Consider the following 21,438-nt stretch of genomic DNA (forward strand, 5'->3'; position numbering starts at 1 on the left):
TTCATGTCTCCCAATTTACAATAAAAGACATCAAATACAATTAAACATGATTGCAGATAAATAGAAATAATAGAACACCTTAGAGAGGAATAATTTGAGGCAATCCCATAGTAAGCCATTCTTTTGAATGCTTCATACATTGTAACAAAATTCCATAAATAAATGAGTTTGACTATGGCGTCCTTCTACATTGCCTGAAACCAAGAGATTCACACAATTAGTTGTCATGCAATCATAGTTAATGTTGAGCTTCACTTGGTTTCGAGAATAGTTTAATATTCTCTACTAATCAAGGATAACCATGTGAAGGTGGAAGCTCATTTACCGCTCCCCACCCAACATCTAAATTCCTCATTAACATCTAAAGTTCATTCATTCTATTAATAAAATGTAACATTTGTGAATCATCAAATGCTAACATTCAATAACACATTAGTTTCATTAGAACATTCACATTAACATTGAAACATAAGATTCATTAGAACATTAACATGAACATTAAATAGAACATAAATAAAACATCTACACATAAACATCAATCTTTATCAAATATGTTACATAAGTTACATGAATACTTTTTTTTTTTTTTGGTCCTTCCCTATATTGTTGTAGAGGCATATACATGTCATCATTGATATTTCTTCTCATCTGTGAACGTACACTTATTATCCTTTACAAATGAAAGTCCTCTGCAATAACAAATAAAAGGGTTAAATTTTAAAAAATGAGACTTTAAAGATTTTAAAAAACATTGTAGCACTCTTTACCTTGTCCAACCACATCATCTTGCCCATCAACTTGGACCTCAACATGCTCATCAAGAACAACCTTTGCATCCCCTGCAACTACAATACAAGATTTTGTTTCAATCTCAACACATATTATAGTTAAATTTGTATTAATACACCAAATTCAATTTAAAATGTTTATTGTTGGCTAAAAGTGCCCTCTTGTAAGGATTGAATTCAAATATTTAAACCCACCCAACGGTCACAAGATTCAATTTCTTATTATATTTCAAGCCCTAGAGCTATGAAAAAATGGTATGGCCCTAATATAATGATAGCTCATGTATTAGAAGATCATCAGGAAAATCAAGCAGTGATAAAATGCTACAAGGCTCCTGTTGGTCAGGTCATCGTGACATCACAGATAGTCGATGGATCGTAAGCCAAAGAAAGGTCTTGCTTGATGTTATGACAATAAACAATCATGAAATCATAGCTGCCACAAGGATGTCTTTCGAGGACACAATGTATAGGATTGGCATAGCATCAAGTTGTCATGATATCGAAGACCTCATAGGATCACAAGCCAAAAGGATATGTGTTCTGATGCCATGAAAGTCAGTGATTATAGGATTGCAGAGTTGACTTCCCAGGTTGTTGATGCTACGAAGGGGAAGATTGGTCATATGATCTTAGAGTTTTAAGTTCACAAGCACAAGCAAGGATGCCTTTCGAGGACATGACAAAAGATAGTCAAACCGTAATCATAGGATCGCAAGGGTTATTGCCATGGTTGCTGATATCACGATGAACTACAATTGTAGGATCATAAAGGTCAAATCAATCATGCCTATGACATCATCAGGGAAGAATAATGGTACCATGACCTCATGGTAGGGAATTTTCATGCCATCATTATGTTGTAAGATCGTAGATCTTGTTGCTATCGAAAGATCATGAAGAGAATGAAGGATAGGCTCGATGCTATGAGGTATAGGCGATTGTAAGATCATAGAGGTCAAGGTTATGAATAAAAGGTGACATAAAGGGTTTTGACCATAGTTGATGCTTGTAGGATCATGAGTTTCAGTGTTGACCAAGACATATAAAGAGTTTCAGTCACCAAGCTGGACAAAGAGGAGCTCCTGGCCAATTAGGTAGCAGGAAAGGTATAGAGAAACATTTGAATATGGTTGACCTATTCTTTTCTATCTGGTTTGGCAAGTTGATGATAGAGGAAGTAGCTCTTTGATGATAGATCTTTTTGATCTCTTGCAACAACTTTCATCATTCTCTAGGCCTGATAAATGCAAAAGAACACTCTATCGCTACCTATTGATCCATCCACTCGGTTAGAAGGTCAATGACCACCATTCCTATCCTCTTAGAGATTGTTTGGTGGATAAGTGATCTTCTCACATCTATATTTTCATTGTAATTAGATCTTTTCCATTTTTTGCAGTAATTATTCCATGCAAATTTGAATGTAGTTGTTGAGTTTTATCTTAGGGTGGAAACTATCGAAGTTATGCTTACACTAGAAAAACATATTTTGTAATCTTTCTTAGGTTAGGATCTTGTATATTTCTTTGGTATTGCCCTAGCATACTATTGTAAATTCCATCTTTGCCTTTGAATTATATGAAATCTTGTCTTATCTCCCTCAGCCACCAATGTACTATGCAAGCTTTTTTCTGCCTCTCTTCAATGTACTGTGGATATCTATAACCTACATTTCTATATCACTTTTGGCCTATGAATAATAAGAAGCAAAGCTCCTTTTCCTCATGTCACTCATTTGGTTGTCTGATCTGTATGTGGCTAATAGATTAAAACAAGTCTAAATTTGTATATCTTTGGATTGTCATGAAAGTTGTACTATGCATACATGGGAAGAGATTGGTCTAAACATCCTATTTTGGTGCATCACCTCCTTAGAATAGATTAGGTAGTTAATTTCATATATTCCTTCTCCATTTTCTCTTCAAGAGTAGTTTAAAGTGCATCTTGGTAGCAAAGGAAGCTGACCTTCTCTGGAGACTCAACCTCATAGTTCAAGTCCCATAGCTTGGAAGTTGTTTCCATGTTTCACAAGTTGTCCTTAGGTAAAAAAATTGGCAAGGATGCAAGCTTTTATTACAATATTTACTTGTATTAATAATTTAGAAATAAGAAATCAAATAGAAAATATATACCTGGAGTACTAGGATCCACATTCGAATCATCGCCTCCATAGTGCTTGGCTGATGTACCAGGATTGGTAGGATGCAATCCAATATATATAAATTCACAAAAAATACTAAGAAATCTTAATCATTCATTTTAATACATATAAATATATTCAATTTAAAGTTTTAAACAAATATATAATCATTGTTTCCTTACTTTAAGCAAATGTAACGACTTATATTTTTGGAGCTTAATATCAAATACAATAATTTCTAAAGTATTCAATTTGAAATAAAAATCAATTGACTTATTTACCTCATCAACCAATCTAGTAGAACCTTGCACACTCATTGCTTAGAGTCATTCAACCATGATTATATAGCCTTTTGTGTAGCCTAATTTCTTGTCCTCTTTAGAGATTGTTTTTAAAAACTCCATGGCCTACATTTTTCCTTGGTATCATGAATTTTTTTAATAATCAAATTCATCAAGAATAAATTTTTTACAATTTATAAATATTTGCATATAATTTTTGATTTACTTATACGTACAACTCATGCGGCAAGTTTTGAATATCCACCTAAGCCAAACTTGTGCTACTCGTGCTTATGTTTTCTTGCTTTGGTTTCCTTTGTTGTGTTAGGAAAATTATGTGAAGTTTGAAATATGTTAGATCACATAAGTATTAAGAGTAATTATTACATAATTTCATTCTTAATATTATGACATACCTTCTTTCCTCAGGTGGTACCGTTTCTCCATCATCTCTTTCTTTTATCTCAATGTCATCCTTTATAAGATTCTTCCACTCAATAATGGGAATATAGGGGGACGCTGATAACAAGTTTTTTTTTTTTTTTCATTTGGGTCATATAGTTGCACCTAATATACTTCAAAGCTTGGCCTGCTTTCTCAAGGATCCTAAGTCTTTGAAAGACATTGGGTCCAAGAAGTGATGTCATGGCATCAATGAATTGGTCCTTTAACTCTTTCATTTGCAAATTCCACCTTTTAAGAAAAGAAAAAAATTACTAGATTCATAAATGAACTAAAGCTACCTTTTAATTTATGTAAAGAAATTAATTAAACTAACGAAATATGATCTAACAATGAAATCAAAATATGATACCACATGTGTATGGTCGACCCAAATATATGCCACATTCATCATTAAGTTTTTCATAAAATATATTATTCCCTGCAAAATAAAAATGTGATTAGTAGTCATTGCAAAGGATTGCACGAGAGGTTAGTGCATTTGATTATGAGTATAAGATTGTATAGTGAAAGAAAAGATCAATCTTTAAAGCACCTTGAAGTTGGGGTACTTTCAAGGGAAGACCATCTTCATTGCTAAGGAGAAATTGATCACAATTCTTTAATGTTCCTATACATCTAACACAGGAACACCCATGAAGGTCCTCATTGCCTCTTGTATAAAATGAATCTAATATTACAAAATGCCCCCAAGAAATAATAGTTCAAGTGAAATAAACACATAAAAAATTAGAGAGAAAAAGAGGAATCAGCCTACCAATAGGTGGTGCCATCACAATTGTCATTGAGCTATGTGTTGCCAAATTTGCAATCGATAGTGCCTCTTTGGATCTGTTCGTTGTAGCAGGCAGTGTAGTGAACAGAGGATCAATGGTAGGAGCTAAAAAATGAGATTGTTAGAGCACAATAAAACAATATTTTTAGAGCTATTAAAAAATATATTGTTTGAGCAAAACAAAAGTGTAGGATAGAACATGCGATGTACTTGAACCACTTGAAGTATCATCCTTTGGGGGATCACCCTTGAACGCCCTTAGCATCCTCTGAAAAAATAACACATGCATTTTATTTAATGACATAAATAAAAGAGCATATTATAAAAACCATTATTGAACTTTTGTTATAATTAAAAACTACATTATTACTTATTGTATATATGCAAACTAGGTTTAGCAACCTATCAATCATATCATCTGATGTAGGAGTCTAAGGTTGAGTTAATGTCAAATGTGATAATTTTATTCCTATATCATTAATCACCTATTTCGATGCAGCCATATGATCAGGGGCTGAACTAAAATCAATAATGAATTCAACCAGCTCATTGTGCAACCCCTCATCCTTATGGACTACTTTTTCCTTTCCCTTGTCTTGATCAACACTCATTTGAAAGAGACATATTATTAGCTCTATATTTAAAATCAATCCAAAATAGTAGTGAAGAATAAAACATAATAAAAAATACACATTAACATATTTCTTGTATCTAATTTGTACAACAACAATGAGTTTTACCTATTGGGAAAAAGAACCATCGCCATCTTGCATATCCTACGGCCGTTGATCCTGCATTTCAAAAAAAAATATTGAGACATGTAAAAACACACGTTATTATTCTAAGTTAGCAAAATAAATATATAAATTTAATGGTGTGTTTATCTTTATTGCTTGGAGTTGATTTTAAATGTGCATAGTACATACCACCTCGCCCATGATAGTGGCTTTGTTTGTATCTATGTGATTTAAATTGTAATCAATAAGAAGCTCTTCACCTCCACGTATTGATTTTATCATACAAAAAATATACAATTGGATTGCTTCTTAGTTGATGTAGGTCATGTACTATTTATAAAACCTACAATATTTCTTGATGCTTTTGGCCTTCCATCAATATATATAGCTATTGTTTTACTCTCTTCACTAACTTCTTGTTGTATAATTTTCTACAAGTGCATACCTACAAATACTTTTTTTATTTCTAACAATCTGCATCCAACTACTATAATCATAGCCAGGTCCACATACTCCATCAATTAAACAACCTTTTTGTAAGAAACCTTTATATCATCCATGTAAAATAGCCTAGAACCATGTAATGAGGATGGTGCTATATGATATATCCTCTCTCTAACACAACAATCAATGTTTATTGGAGAAATTTCATTAGGGACCCATTGTTTCTATAGATGTTTGTACCTAAAGTGCACAGTAGAGTCACCTTTACTCTCATCCTCATAAGAACATGATCCCCTTGAGAAAGGAAAAATTTCATGCACTTATTGAATTTCTTTCTGATATTTTAACCTTGAGTCGAACTCCTTGATTTAGACATACCAAATATCTCACTTTCTTCTTCCATTCCTACATTTTCCTCACTCGAGGAAGGCAAATCTAGCAAATACTTATTTGTTGGTACCTAGACTCGACTAAATAAGAGAGATCGGTGGCAATGAGAGAGATATTTTACAAATGGTAAAAGACATTAATCTCTATTGGGTGTACTGACTTATACTTGATGATCCATGAGACTATGTGGGATGCTTGTAAAAGTGCTTCATATTTTTGCTATAGTAAATCAATTGTCTTATGTTAGCTAAAAATTCATGATACATATAATCAAAATTTTATCGAATATTAGCATCACATATGAATTATAAGCAGTAAAAGGTTATAATAATAATAATAATAATAATAATCATCATCATCATCCTCATCATCATCATGATCAACAACAATATCATTTGCATCAAGAGCATCATCTACTTGATATTAATATCTGCACATATGATTTTGAAAGAAAAATTTGGTGTAATTAATGTGTCTATCTACAAAAATATTGGACATGTGCTTAATGTTTATATCTGTACATATGATTTTGAAAAAAAAAATGGTGTAATTAATGTGTATATCTGCAAAAATATTGGACATGTTGTACTTAATATTTATATCTGCACATATGGTTTTGAAAGAAAAATTTGGTGTAATTAATGTGTATATCTAAAAAAATATTAGACATGTTGTACTTAATGTTTATATTTGCACATATGGTTTTGAAAGAAAAAATTGGTGTATTTGTGCCTCTTCATTTTGATTTTGTTCAAGGGAATCTCGTCAATGGTAATAAAAAACAAGAAGCATTTTATAAGAGTTTACAATTGTTTAACAAAATTAATCTTTTACAAGAAAATGTACCTAAAGAACTGTTAGCTCATAAGCAAGAACATGGCGTTGATATTAGATCTACCTTGCTAACTTCTAATGGTTTGGGCTATTATTATTCGTCCCCATCACATTAGCCATGTTAGGGAGGTGATATCACCTAGTTCATCCTCATGACTTTGAAGTCCTTAATCACAATCTTGGGTGCTCAAATTAATGTCCAAGATATTTACCCCTTAGGACCCTATTTTTCATATTTGAAAGGGCCTCAATGTCGACCACAAAATGTCTCTCAATATCTTTAGAGGTTTAGAGGTAATGTCACTAAACTCTTTACTGAAGTTATTCTTCAACATCCTTAGCATCCATTGTTGGGCCAGTGTATGGAGCCTTTATATCCAACCATTTGTCATAAGTTGGGGAATGCACTTCATGTCTGGCATGCAAGTGATGCATCTACATATGCAATATTATCACCCTGAAAAACTATATTTGATCCTGCTAGTTGTGAACAGTTGATTGTTCAAATTATTTTCCCTTGAAAAATTATTTCTCCTTCTTCAACTAAACGAAATCCTTGCTTCTCTTAGATGTATTTCTTCTCTATTGTTATATATTGTAGAATAGATTTTCAATTTATTTCTCCATATTTTTATGATGCATAGAAAAGCACATATTATCTTAGGATAACACTAAGGAAAGTGGTTGCAAATATATGAATAAAAAACTCAAAAAGGAGTTCAATTAAATAAATAATTTGTGTTTGATGCTATTTAATGAAATACTAAACTGGCTAATTATCATATACTTATAATGATCAAAGTATGCACAAAGTAAGATCTTGGTACATAAATTTTAAGAAAACAATAGAGGGAATAAAATTCAAATAGGGAGTCATATAATATCTAACTATAATTATGAACTAAACATAATATAAAATACAACCTTGTTTACAATGTAATATCATTCTATATATTTTGTTAGTCCATACTATTGAGCTGTCATTTTACACGATGCTAAACGACAGGAATTCTTGCAAACTCCTCTCTTGAAAAGTTGATCTTGTGAATTGACTCCAAGGTTCCAAGTGATCTTGTGACCTATTGCACCCAGTTGAAGATAAATGTGAATTCTCATGAGGAGGCCCTTGCTAGTTCATTTTGATTTCAGATGGAATGTAGAATCTGCACATTGTTTCAAAATAACACTAAAAGGAAACTATGTTTTTGTATTTTATGTTTTTTATGAATGCAATCTAATAATGCAACTAATATGAGTTCCTATTCTAACAAGGGGTTAGCAAAGAAAATAACAAAACTTGAAAGCAAATAACATGAAAATGAAATAACATGAAATTGAAAACCTAACGAACCTAAGCTACAGAAAACAACACGTTGCGAGTTAAACTTTTGAAGAAATCGGTAGGAAACCAATGAAAATAGGAGCAACACTTCCTAGAATCCATTGATGCAATCATCGATGGGAAATTTCAATAACCAAATAATGTTTCACTCTTCATCAAGGCCATGAAAAGTGCACTCATTCGAGACAAAGAGTTATGCAGGCACAATTTGGTGATTTCTTCTCGAGCTTGATATGTTAGCAAAATTTGTAAATCTATAGCAAACACCAAAACTAAAAGATTACACAACCAGAAACAACGTAATAAACCTTTGGCTCAATCACAATCTCATGAACAAAATTCACAAAAAAATGATACATTTAGGCAAGAATCAGTACACTCCAAATGCGAGCACCAAAAGCATAATTTTATTGCATAATAACAGCAGCCCTTGTTACATATTATAATGGGGTATTTATAAAAAAATGTCTCCTCAATTTGTGTTGAGAGTGAGAGATATCTTCATGCAATAAAATGCTTTTAAACAATAAAACAAACTAAATATATACAATCTAACAATTAATCTAGTGCTTAGAAGGACTCCATCCATATTTTATTCATTAATTGGATGCATGAGCCTTTTACATGTTTAAAAACAAAGAAATATGAGAGAGAAAGCTCTAAGTCAAAGTGGAAGTGTCAGGAAGTGCCAAAAATAGAAGCTAGTCCTTTACTAGGCATGTGTCAAAGTTAAACTGTCGTCAGAATGCATTCTTGATGCATGAAAAGTGCTCTTTTTGGAACAAGTAGTTAACTGTCGGTGCACCTTTGAATTGTGGAGTTGTGGACCTGCATACCTATAGACCTATGCACTCGTGGATCTCAACTGGGTCAAAATCTCAAAATTTTACTGAGTGTCAAAATTGAAATTCTAGCATCTAGGTTTTGTTCTTCTTCATCCCAAAACTATGTTTGGATGTTTGCCCTTAAATTTCTCTATCATCTCAGTAATCTTAGCCGCATCTGGAAGATCTAAAGCCTCATATTTATCTTTGACCTTTTGTCAGTAATTTTCTACCTCAATTTGAGTATCAACAAAATCCCCAAGTTTAGTATCCAATTCTAACAAGGCTTCTTCCATCCTGAAAGCTTGTCTGATATCTTCATTACTAGATGCCTCCTCTAAGGTCTTCTTAATAATCTCTACTACCACCTTAACTGGCAATAGCTTCTCTCATTCCTCATCCTCAAAAATGTCCAAGCATGCATCACTATGTAGCTTCTCTACTTCCAAAATTTTCTCTCGGGCTTGGTCCTTGAGCCTATGAATCTCCTCATGTAATGTTCCCATTACCTTATTGCTATCCGCTGTCTTTTCTATCCAATCATCAATTATATCTAGTTCTTCTCCCGTATATACATCGATCAAAATGAAGTACCTTTTTCCTTTTATGGCTTGTAGAGTTTCCAAATCTTTACTCCAAGCTTGTACTTCATCCATAATATTGTAGTCCTACTTCAAAATTGCTATGATCTTATTCACATTCTCCTGCATAGCATGCAGTAACTTCAAATTGCCTGCGATTATTGTTACACCTTTATCTTCAAGGCTTTCTTGCCACTCCTGACAAGCCTTCAAAAATGGATATAATTGTACACCTCCCCCTTCTCTAAGTATGGTATTTAAAGTTTGTTCAGGGTGTTTAGGATCAAGAGGACCAACAACTTCAACTAGATATCCTTTTAGGATCTCGACTTGCCTTCAAAGTGTTTGGAGTTCAGCCTCCTCTTGCTCCATGTGCCTGAGGACCTCTTTAACTCCCATGATCATCATCAGTCAAGCTAAATCTCATGTAGGCCTTCCCAACATAACATCCCTCAATTCATAACCCTCGAGGCTAAGGCTTTCTGCATCTGTGCCTTTAGGAGGGAGAGCCACTTGTGCAAATAATTCCTAGCTCTATGTACTAGTCACAAATGCCAATGGTGTTGCCTCATGTGATGGGGACTCAGGTTTATTCAAGATCTCTACAATGTCACAAATGTCATCCTCTGAAGTACGGAATTGAGGCTTAGTACTCCTCATTATTTCCTTCTGAATCCATCTAGGGATGTGTCCTACTGAGGACCTAGCTCTTGATGATGAATGGGTATGTTCTACAATTTCCTTCCCTTTGTTGCTCCTGCTTAGAGTCATCTCCTATTGTGAGGACTCCCCTTATGTAGCCTCAGTCTTTGTGGATCTTGTAGCTTGCACCTTAGTGTCTTGGGAAGGTGGTTGAGAATATTTCACCATTTGTCCCTCCTTCGACACTTCATCGATCACCCTTTGTTCTAGTCGCTCCTCTGATGATGGCCCCTTTTGATCCTATTCTTCCTTTGAACTCTGAGGTGGAGGAGTCACCGAGCCACTATCTACCATCGTAACTTGTGGTGGAGATGCAGGAGCAAGATTAGGACCCTATGTATCTAGCAACATCTATGTCTAGTCTTCTTGTAGGGGTGTCCCTGATCTTATCCCTAATCAATTCTCTACCTACGAGCATGAAATCAAAATTTGACATTGAAAAAATGTCATCACCCTCTTCACTCTGCTCATCCACCCACTATTATACTTCATCTTCCAAGGAAGAGAGTTCTAAGGGTTCTTCTTGGGTGGATGGCAAGGTACCCATGGCACTCTTTCTCCTTTGTAATTTTGCAGCTCTTGCTAGTTGAGTTCTTCCCTGAAGGGGCACTTGTTCCTCTTCCTCTTTTGATTCTTCTTCTTCTTCCTCTTCATCTTTCTCTAGAATTATTTTAGGAATAGATAGGGAAGGCACCAATCTCCTAGTGATCCTTTGCCTCTTTTTCATCTAGATCTTAATACTCTTCTTTTGTTTCTTGGAGGTAGCAGAAGAAGCTGGCTCATCTTGTGCAGGAGGAATGGAGACTTGCAAAATCTCTCCCTCTTCTGGTTGGTTGAGCACAATGGGAGACAATTAGGGTTCTACCTGGACTTGAGGAGCTCTAGTATCTTTAGACCCTTGTGCACTCTCTTCTTGTTTGAATTCTCTAGTGGAGGTCATCTTCCTTTTGTTCTTTCCTTTCCTCTTTGGAGGGTGATAATATTGAACCGGGCGATCAAGCTAGTATACTTTCTCTGGCTTGATAGGAGACTGGGCCGCAAAAGTAGGAATTGTTAATTTCTTCCCTTTACCCCTTTCTGGGAAAGAATGCATGTGGAAGATCACTATATTAGGTATTGAATTAAGTGGAAAGGTTTTCTTGATCCAATCTTTCATCATTCTGATGACATGCCTTTCCCGATGATTAATATCATCGGCCTCCTCCTTGTCTACCTTAGCATTCATAATGGGCCTTTCTCCTATTTTGTCTGAGTTGAATAGGGGGTCCAGAAACTCCTTTGAATCCTGTTGCCTTATCTCCTCCTAGATAACCAACTGGAGAGCCTTCTTTGTTAGATAAAAAGTCATTCTACAATAGTCCCTTATGTGGACATTGTAGTCATTCGTGGCATTTATCTAGTCATCTTCAATAGCATCCTCATGGTGAAAGTCTTTTCCTGCCAGACTCTCCACTCTCCCAATGTTGTCAAAATAAGGCCGGGGAGAGTTGTATTCCTCCAGGGGATAATTCTCCCACTCCCACTTGAAAGATGGAATATCTTGCTTCTACTTCACCTGATATGGTCCAATGACCAATAGCCATGCCCAACAAGGTTTTTGTTATCTCTATATCTTCTCATATACTGATTCAATTTTCCAAGCAATCTCCAATAGCACCATTTTTTTACTTGGATATCTTGGGAGCTTCTTAGGATTGATGGAGGCACTATTTACTCAAAGATTTGTGAATGTTTTAAACTGGATGAAGTAGGCTTTGAGAACTATGATCTGTGCCTTGGCTTCATTGGATAACCTCTTCCCATAATCTCCCTCAATGAATCAAATGATTTCAAAAATGAATGCATTATTCATGATTCTATACTTTTTGCTCTATTCTGAGAGCTTCTTCTTTACCAGCTGAGGGTATACGATGTATGCCCAGGCATTAGGATCCTGCATATTGCCTCTCTTGTAAAAACTAGGGTAGTTTTTCGCCTTCGCTACAAGTAGGTATACCATGTAAGAAGTCATGTAAAACTTCTTCTTATCCTTTACCATCCTCAATTTCTCACACAAGCTTTCACTTAGTGTGGTGGCCCAATCCAATGGTATCTTTGCTACTCTGATAGTCTCAATGAAGTTGACCATAAAAGTGCTGAGGTGGCCTACTGCAGGTAGACCCATGAATCTGCTTAAGAGAATGATAGAGTAACCAATATCCTCCTTCATATATCCCCAAGTCATATCAAATTTTCTTGTTATCCTTCCTTAAGGGGGCTTCTGAATAAGGTAAGATGATTGTATAATGTCTATTGCCTCCTATTGGTGCTCCCTATACCATCTCTCAGCTGCTTCATACGAGAGCCTAATGAACTAATCTACTCTTGGGAGATGGAAGAACCTCTCAATGTTATTAGGTTGAAGGTCCAACATGACTTCTCTTGTGACACTTTTGACCACTCTCTCTTCAGCAACAAAATGTTGCACCAGTGTCATGATTAGTTCTGCTAACTGCACTGATACAGAATGCAAAGCTATGCTCACCAACCTGGAACGAATCAGTGAGGAAACTAGAGCTGATCTATTGGTGGGCTTATTGCAAATTCTAAGGAATTCTCCCAAATCTATGTGTCCCAGGTCAGTATCTTGAATTTCTGCATGGTCATCATGAAATCTTGACTTCGAGGTTACACCTTGGAGATTGAATATGATGGGTTTGGGTGCCACTCCGAATGTGGACGCAATTTGATCACCTGCATGTTATGAGAAAATGCTAGTCAGTTGACAGATAAAAACTAATTACAAAGGAAAATGTTTAATTTTTAAAAAAATTTTGAATAAAAAAAATGCATCCTTTTGGGTTTTATTTCATTTCTATTATTACTAAATTATTATTATTATTATTTAATGTTTTATATTTTTTTATTAAAAAAAATGTGTGTAGGTGTGGACGCACGAGCAAGGGGTGCACTGTAGGCGCTACTTACATTGGCGCTGTGGTAGGGTTATGTTGGCGCCATGGGCAATTGGGTGCACAACGACCAAAAGGTCACGTGGCACACAAAGTGTCAGGGCCATGAGTGCAAAGAGTCACAGGTGGCAGGCACAAAGTTTATGGCACCACGTGCATGTGACTATGGTGTTGCGAGTGGAGGGTCTATGGTGCCGCAGGTGTAAAGTGCTGCCACAAGTGTATCATTGGTAGTGATGTTGTTGTAAAGAGTGCCACGAGTGTAAAAAATGTCATGAGCACTAAGAAAAGTGGGCATAGAATTTTGGCACCATGGCATAGTATGGGTGGCACCGCGGGTGCAATGTGAGTGTCGTGAGCGCTAAGCACTGCAAGTGTAGCATGTTGGTGTCATGGCGTAGTATGTGACCTTGTGCACTTGACGAAGTCCCAATGCAAATGAAAAGTGTTAAGTGTTTAGGGGAGGTTGGGGGTTTTATAACCCCCTACCCATGTGAGGTGTACATTGTGCCTCGGTGCATGTGCATGGGTGTGCTATGCTCACCTCTCAGGCTGCGCGTGCGCGATTTAAATTTTTTATATTATATATATTTATTTTTATTTTTTTCAATTTTTGATTTTTTTTGTCTTTTTCTAATTTTTAATTTTTTTTGTACTTTTTGATTTTTTGACTCCTAACAACTTATTATTTTTTCTCGAATCCCGAACTCACAGTTCAAGGTCCTGAAAAAGTAGGGGGTCTCCATTCCTAGGCAGGAATGGGATGTGTGCTGTGAGACCACGACACATACCAAAATCAATAATAGGAAAATGAGAAAGAGAATATCATACTATTAATTTTAAAGATTACATTAGTTTTATATGCATCTCATTCACTTGGAAGACTTACTTGGAAAATCTATGTCCTTCACAAAATTTTGACAAGGGAAGGGTCCCAATAGACCATAGCCAAATACATAATGATATCCAACAACTCTTAACATATAGCCATGTATAAGAACTAAAAAAAATGAGTTGAACAAAGAGAGTACCCATGCTTACAAACCATTACCTTCAAACCACATTTCAATATGAAACCACACATAATTAAAATTGGAAATACTAGCTATAACATATTTTGAAATTAGAGCAAAAATAGATTATTTGCATACAACTGATTTTTTGGAGTAGTTTGAGGCCAAGTAAATTATGTCATTGCATCCAAAAGGCCCAAAAAATTTATGATCAACTTATTGAAGTTTGCATTACAAGCACCAAAGGATCAAATAATAAACAAAAATACCTTCCAAAAGAAAGGGTAGCAAGAAAGAATTTCTATATTCCTAAAACAAATCATAATATGCAATATAAATTACAATGAAGAGATCACATTCTTTTATAGAAATAATTAGTCCTAAAAATATGCAAGAGCTAACTCAAACTAAATTTATAGTATAATAGAGCTAGATATGCAAGTTAGAAGTGCATGATATGCACAATGTATAAACTAGAGCCCAATTAGACTAGAATATTATAAATTTAGTCTCAATGAAGTGAACATAAGTTAGAGCATGAATGTACAAACATGTTCTTGATTATGTATCAAAATGTCTATGATGATATTCTTGAATATGTAGGCAATTAGTTAATGTGAGATTGCAAACTCTCTAAGCATTAAATACATGAATATGCCTTAACAAAAAAATACATTATTAAGTACCCTTGCACAATGAAAGCCTCTCAAAGTGAAGAAAAAGGAGCAAAACCATATGGTCAAAAAACCCTCTCCAAAAGTGAGAGATTTAACTATATGAAATGTAAAATAAAGGGAGGCCTCAAGAGGACTCCTCAAAGACAAATTCCTTCATTGAAATAATGAAATGCAACTAAATATAGCATGGAGATGCCAAAGGCTTTAATTACAACTTGTTCCTCTATTGATGTGTACTCCAGGTGGAGAATATCATCTTGAATCAATTGTTAAATAGAGTGAACATGCAGATTCAATACACTTAATCCTTTGATGCTCCACTAGGTTGCACAAAATGTGAATAAAACTTTAATTATCACACAAAAGAATAATGAGACCATTATGAGGAAAGATAAACTCTATCATTAACTAATTAAGCCATAAAACCTTTTGACTAATAAGAATTGTTTCTTTGTACTTAGCCTTTATAGAAGATAATGCAATTAGAGATTAGTTCTTGCAAAAAAATGTAATAAGGCCTAAACTAAGATAAATAAATAAACAAAGCTAGAAGTAGACTTCCAAACATCAAAATCACAAACCCTGTAATGCCCCGCCTGGAGATCCTTGGAAACAAGGATGAAATACAAGCCAAGATTTTTTTTTTTTTTACAAGTATGAATGCACATGACAACATCATATAGGGATCACAACGATCGCAATGGAAGACTTCACCACCATCCCGACAACCAACGAATCTCCAAATGCCACTACCAAACTGACACACACAAACAAAGCCAACAAAGACAATGCACATGATGAGGGTACATGAAACAACCACTCATCAACAAAACACCAAGCTAGGGTAAAATGTAGAAACCTAAAATTTGGCTAAGCTTGAAATCCTAAAGCCCTGAGAATTGGTTAAGTCTGGATTTCTGAAGCCCTGAAATTTCCTAGAATCCATAACTTATCTCTGAGAGGTCTGAAACCTATCTCAAAGGATTCGTCACATGTATTAAAATATATCTTAAGTACAACTTATACTTAAACGATATATTTTAAACCCCAAGAGACTAAAACAGAAACACCAAAACTGCATTCAAGAAAAACCAACAGAATTCAAAATGCAACAACATAGGGTCAAAGAATACCCAAAAGGGTGTCCAAGACCACTCTCAAAAAGATTGAAACACGAAGAAAAGTGCTCGCTGCCAGCCCACACAAGTTTTTCACAAAAATCGTGCGACACTTTTTACTAAGGGAGGGCGACACTTCTCCTTAAGGCGTGCGACACTCTTCCACTTTCGTACAACATATCTCAAGAAGGCATGCAACACTTTTTAGCATCATACGATATTTCTCAAGAAGGAGTGGGACACTCTTCCAGTGTTGTACAACATTTCTCAAGAAAGCGTGTGATACTTTATAGTGTCCTACGACATAGTTTGCATGGGCGTGTGATACTTTTTAAAGTGTCGCACTATGCTGAACAAATGTTGCCCATAAAAAACAAAAACACTCCCAGAAGCAAAAGGGACCAAAATAGAGCAAAGAACCTCCACACCAGGGAGTATCGGATCCATGCGAATCGAGGAATGAACACTCGAGTGCAAGAACAAAACAGAAAGAAGAACATCTATCCATCTAAACTACAGCAGCAAAGAACATACAAAAAGCAACAACTGAACAACCAAACTAAGTGCGCAGTTCCTCCCAACCGTCAATAGCATCATAAGACCATCGTGGGTCCTAGCCATCCCCCGCGCGTAACATCCCAAGCCACCAACCAGATCGTTGGTACTATCGTAATAGGGATGTCACTACTAAAAACATGAAACAATATAAGCATAAGAAAATCTAACATGCTAGTAGAAAAGCATAAGATAATCCTACAGTAGATAACATCACCTATCACATGCTAAACAACAGTAAGAAATAGATATACTACTAAAGCAAATCATATCATCTAATCATATGCTAACCCATCAAGTTAACCCCCAAATAGGTTAACCATGAGAGAATGGGTGTCACACGAACACAAGGTCCTCCAACAAGGAGCCTTCTATGCGCTAGGGAGAACCCATCTAGCCATAAAGTCAACAATACAAGGTAAGGAAAAACCCTCTCTACCTCATCAACAGGTGCCCAACTACAACATGCACCAACTACAAGACCACAAAAAAGGTCAAAACAAGACACACTTCCAACAAGAGTTGGAATCATGGGGAAAAACCATCCCAAAATCCCCAAGAATATTATCGTGTCACACATGATCATTCTGGAATCTACGTAAACTCACCCTTAAAACAAAGAGGATGAAAGTTTACCAACAAAAGGACACACTCCAAAGGACTACTCACCACCAAGCATAAGAGCACGACACCTCACCAAGGCACAAAAACTCAACTACCACTGGAAACTAGGGTAACATAGCCCAACCAGACAAGATATCACCTTTGCACAAGGTTGCACAGACTTTCGTCAGTGGACACAATCATCAAATGTCTGCATACCAATTCATGAGATGGTAATATCTGTCCAATGATACCATGTCCCTTTAGCACCATGCTAGGAAAACTACACCTAATCTACTGCTAAACTCAATCTCTAGCCTCAAGTCAATGGTTAATGAGAAAACTTGACTGAGATAATCCACATGAAGATATAAGCTTAGGGAGAAGGATACTACAGAGTATTAGGACTGAGAGGGAGTCACTCTCTCAACCTCTACACTAAACCAGTCCATGATGCATTAGGAAACTCACAATTTCACCAACCATCAACATACTCACCTGAAAACACTAACTGAGCTAGTGGCATAACCACACTAGCCTACTCTCACAAGAGAAAAAAGGATATAGAGGTGCACCGAAGACAACATCCAAGAAGGAGAATCTAGACTCATCAAAGAATTGAGTCACTCCCAAAAGACAAGGCAACAACAACCTCAACCAAGGAATGCTCACTAACCACACTACACCCCACAAGGGCGGTTCAGTGCAATAGGAAACACAAAAACCCAAGCACGAACCCCAACAAGTACTTGGTAGATTATGAAGACAAGATAACTCTTCCATTATGAATAACATGAGGAGTTAAACTTCTCCAATGGCCATAAATATGATATATCATGATTGAATTGGCCTCTACTCGAAAAGGTACTCAGAACATCGATCAACAACTCTAGAAGTCATAGCTTCACATCTAGACTCGGATTGGCTCCATCTGAAAAGCGTCAAAAAGACAACGAAAAAAACTACAACAAGATAGAGCTTCGAGAGTCCTAAGACCCAAGATCTGAGTCACAACTCAAAACAAAACCACAAAGGAAAAACAACAATCCTGGCCACCAAGACAAGCAACGAACAAAACGTCCAAATCCACACAAGAGCACACATGCCCAGAACAACATAAGACATCGAATGAAATGTAATTCACACACTAAAACCATCATTACTCCTTTTTCATAATATCATTAATTAAATGTAACATAAGCACTAATGCATAATAAATTGAAATATTTTCAAGCAAGGGTCCAAGAGTCACCATAAAACAAGTCCACAGCTTTCAATTTCTTTCAAAAATAACATTTCATTTACTTATCTTTTAAACCATTCAATTACAATGACAACTTTAAATCTATCAAAGATACACTAGCATGTTCTCCATGATATTATCCCTTGTACGTACTACCAGAGGTTCGAGATGAATATGATAGAGTCACAACACACAACTGGGCAGCAGTAAAACACATCCAGAATAGTCATCATGAAACATAATCAAAAAGCCCAAATGGGAGAATTATCAATTCCAATAGTAAGTACCAAAAAGAGCTCACTTCAACAATAATTCAAATGTGGCAACTATCACAAAGAGAGCGATAGATAAAATTTGATGATTACTCCAAGAGAGGAAAATGCTAAAAACTATTACTAGCCCAACAACATGAGGAAAGTACCTCCAGCTGAATAAAATAAGGTATCAAACAAATCACATTACAGGTGATGACTGAGGACAGTCACACAAGAGGGATAGATCACCACACAATGCTAAGGAATACATCATCCTAGCAATGTTAGAGAACACACTCACACACATCAAACAATATATCGTCAGTAACCTCATGCATATGCAGAAAATAATAATTTCTATGCAATGCAACATTTAGATATTCATATATCCAATACAAATTTTGATAAGCTTAAGAAGTAATCAAATTGGGGACTTAAGTCATTAACCCAAGGATATAATGCAAAACTACTACTTAGCAATGATTCACAATAACCACTCATTTACAATGAAAGGAACCATTTTATTATTATAATGACATAACACAGAGTCACAAATAAGATTCATCCATTTACTTAAAATTAGGAGAAAACAGGGAAACAATGCACCTACTCCATAAGGAGAAACAAAAAGAGGCACTCAAAGCCAACACATGGAAACCAATCAGTGGCTCCATCCAAAAAGGGTCACACAAGCAACCAACCAAACAAGGCACAATGATACAAACAAAAAAACAAGGAAGACTCACTTTCTTCTCCTCACATAGATCTAGTTGCATCTATTGGAAAAGGAAGTCCATCATGGGTAGATACCAGAGCAACAAATATCACAAGTTCTCACCAAGATACTCGTACTCAACCAACGCAGCAACAACTACAAGGGCAACATAACACAGAGATCCCAATGTTTGAACATGGGCTTTGATACCAGATGTAATGCCCCACCTGGAGATCCTTGGAAACAAGGATGAAATACAAGCCAAGAATTTTTTTTTTTACAAGTATGAATGCACATGACAACATCATACAGGGATCACAACGATCACAACGGAAGACTTCACCACCATCTTGGCAACCAATGAATCTCCAAATGCCACTACCAAACTGACACACACAAACAAAGCCAACAAAGACAATGAACATGATTAGGGCACAGGAAACAACCACTCATCAACAAAACACCAAGCTGGGGTAAAATGCGGAAACCTAAAATTTGGCTAAGCCTGAAATCTTGAAGCCCTGAAAATTGGCTAAGTCTGGATTTCTGAAGCCCTAAAATTTCTTAGAATCCATAACTTATCTCTGAGAGGTCTGAAACCTATCTCAAAAGATTCATCGCATATATTAAAATATATCTTAAGTACAACTTATACTTAAATGATATATTTTAAACCCCAAGAGACTAAAACAGAAACACCAAAACTGCATTCAAGAAAAACCAACATAATTCAAAATGCAACAACATAGGGTCAAAGAACGCCCAAAAGGGTGTCCAAGACCACTCTCAAAAAGATCGAAACACGAAGAAAAGTGCCCGCTGTTGGCTCGCATAGGTTTTTCACAAAAATCGTGCAACACTTTTTACTAAGGGAGGGCGATACTTCTCCTTAAGGCGTTTGACACTCTTCCATTGTCGTACGACATATCTCAAGAAGGCATGCAACACTTTTCAGCATTGTACGACATTTGTCAAGAAGGAGTGTAACACTCTTTCAGTGTCGTATGACATTTCTCAAGAAAGCGTGTGATAATTTACAGTGTCCTACGACATAGTTTGCATGGGTGTGCGATACTTTTTAAAGTGTCACACTATGCTGAACAAATGTCGCCCATAGAAAACAAAAACACTCCCAGAAGAAAAAGGGACCAAAATAAAGCAAAGAACCTCCACACCAGGGGGTACCAGATCCACGTGAATCGAGAAATGAACACTCGAGTGCAAGAACAACACAAAAAGAAGAACATCTATCCATCTAAACTACAGCAACAAAGAACATACAAAAAACAACAACTGAACAACCAAACTAAGTGCGCGGTTCCTCCCAACCGTCAATAGCATCATAAGACCATTGTGGGTCCTAGCCATCCCCTGCGCATAACATCCCAAGCCACCGACCAGATCATTGGTACTGTCATAATAGGGATGTCACTACTAAAAATATGCAACAATATAAGCATAAGAAAATCTAACATGCTAGTAGAAAAGCATAAGATAATCCTACAGTAGATAACATCACCTATCACATGCTAAACAACAGTACGCAACATATATACTACTAAAGCAAATCACATCATCTAATCATATGCTAAACATCATGATAAGGGAATGCGTCAAATAAAATAACATAATCTAAACATGATATACAAGCATCCCAATGAAAGCATAACTCACAAGGAAGCATACTCTGAAACCCGAAGTACCAAGTGAAGACATCCAGCAACGGTCGCACTAGGACAAAAGATTATCTCTGTACATTGATCCCTAGGAGTGGTGAACGTAGCTACGCCTCCCAACCATGTGGCACCCATAGGTCCACACCTTTCGTGCTGATGGAGATAAAGATCCAACCAAAAACACACAAAAAAAACATCCATGGCTAACACTCACGCCAGACAATATGATGGCTGCAACCAAGAACTTAAGACAACGCAAGGAGTACAGGTCCCAGTCAAACACTAAATAGGCTACTATGTAGGGACTAACATCATGGAGAGTCGCTTGGC

The 21,438-nt window shown here is 36.0% G+C and overlaps 1 protein-coding gene across 1 annotated transcript in view; it reads right to left on the reverse strand.

The window, feature by feature from the left end:
* LOC149540568 (uncharacterized) overlaps positions 1–13,361 on the reverse strand; it is a 32,359-nt gene extending 18,998 nt beyond the window's left edge. The window contains exons 1-2 of the mRNA XM_089802713.1: positions 13,271–13,361; positions 12,771–13,036 (exon numbers count right to left, since the gene is read on the reverse strand). Coding sequence (XP_089658839.1) covers positions 12,771–13,036; positions 13,271–13,361 — 357 coding nt within the window. The remainder of the gene's footprint in view (positions 1–12,770; positions 13,037–13,270) is intronic.
* Positions 13,362–21,438: the final 8,077 nt, after the last annotated feature.

Source organism: Cupressus sempervirens, chromosome 9, assembly GCF_028749045.1.
Source record: "Cupressus sempervirens isolate cs-2001-9-10 chromosome 9, ASM2874904v1, whole genome shotgun sequence".
In the NCBI taxonomy this organism is placed as follows: Eukaryota; Viridiplantae; Streptophyta; class Pinopsida; order Cupressales; family Cupressaceae; genus Cupressus; species Cupressus sempervirens.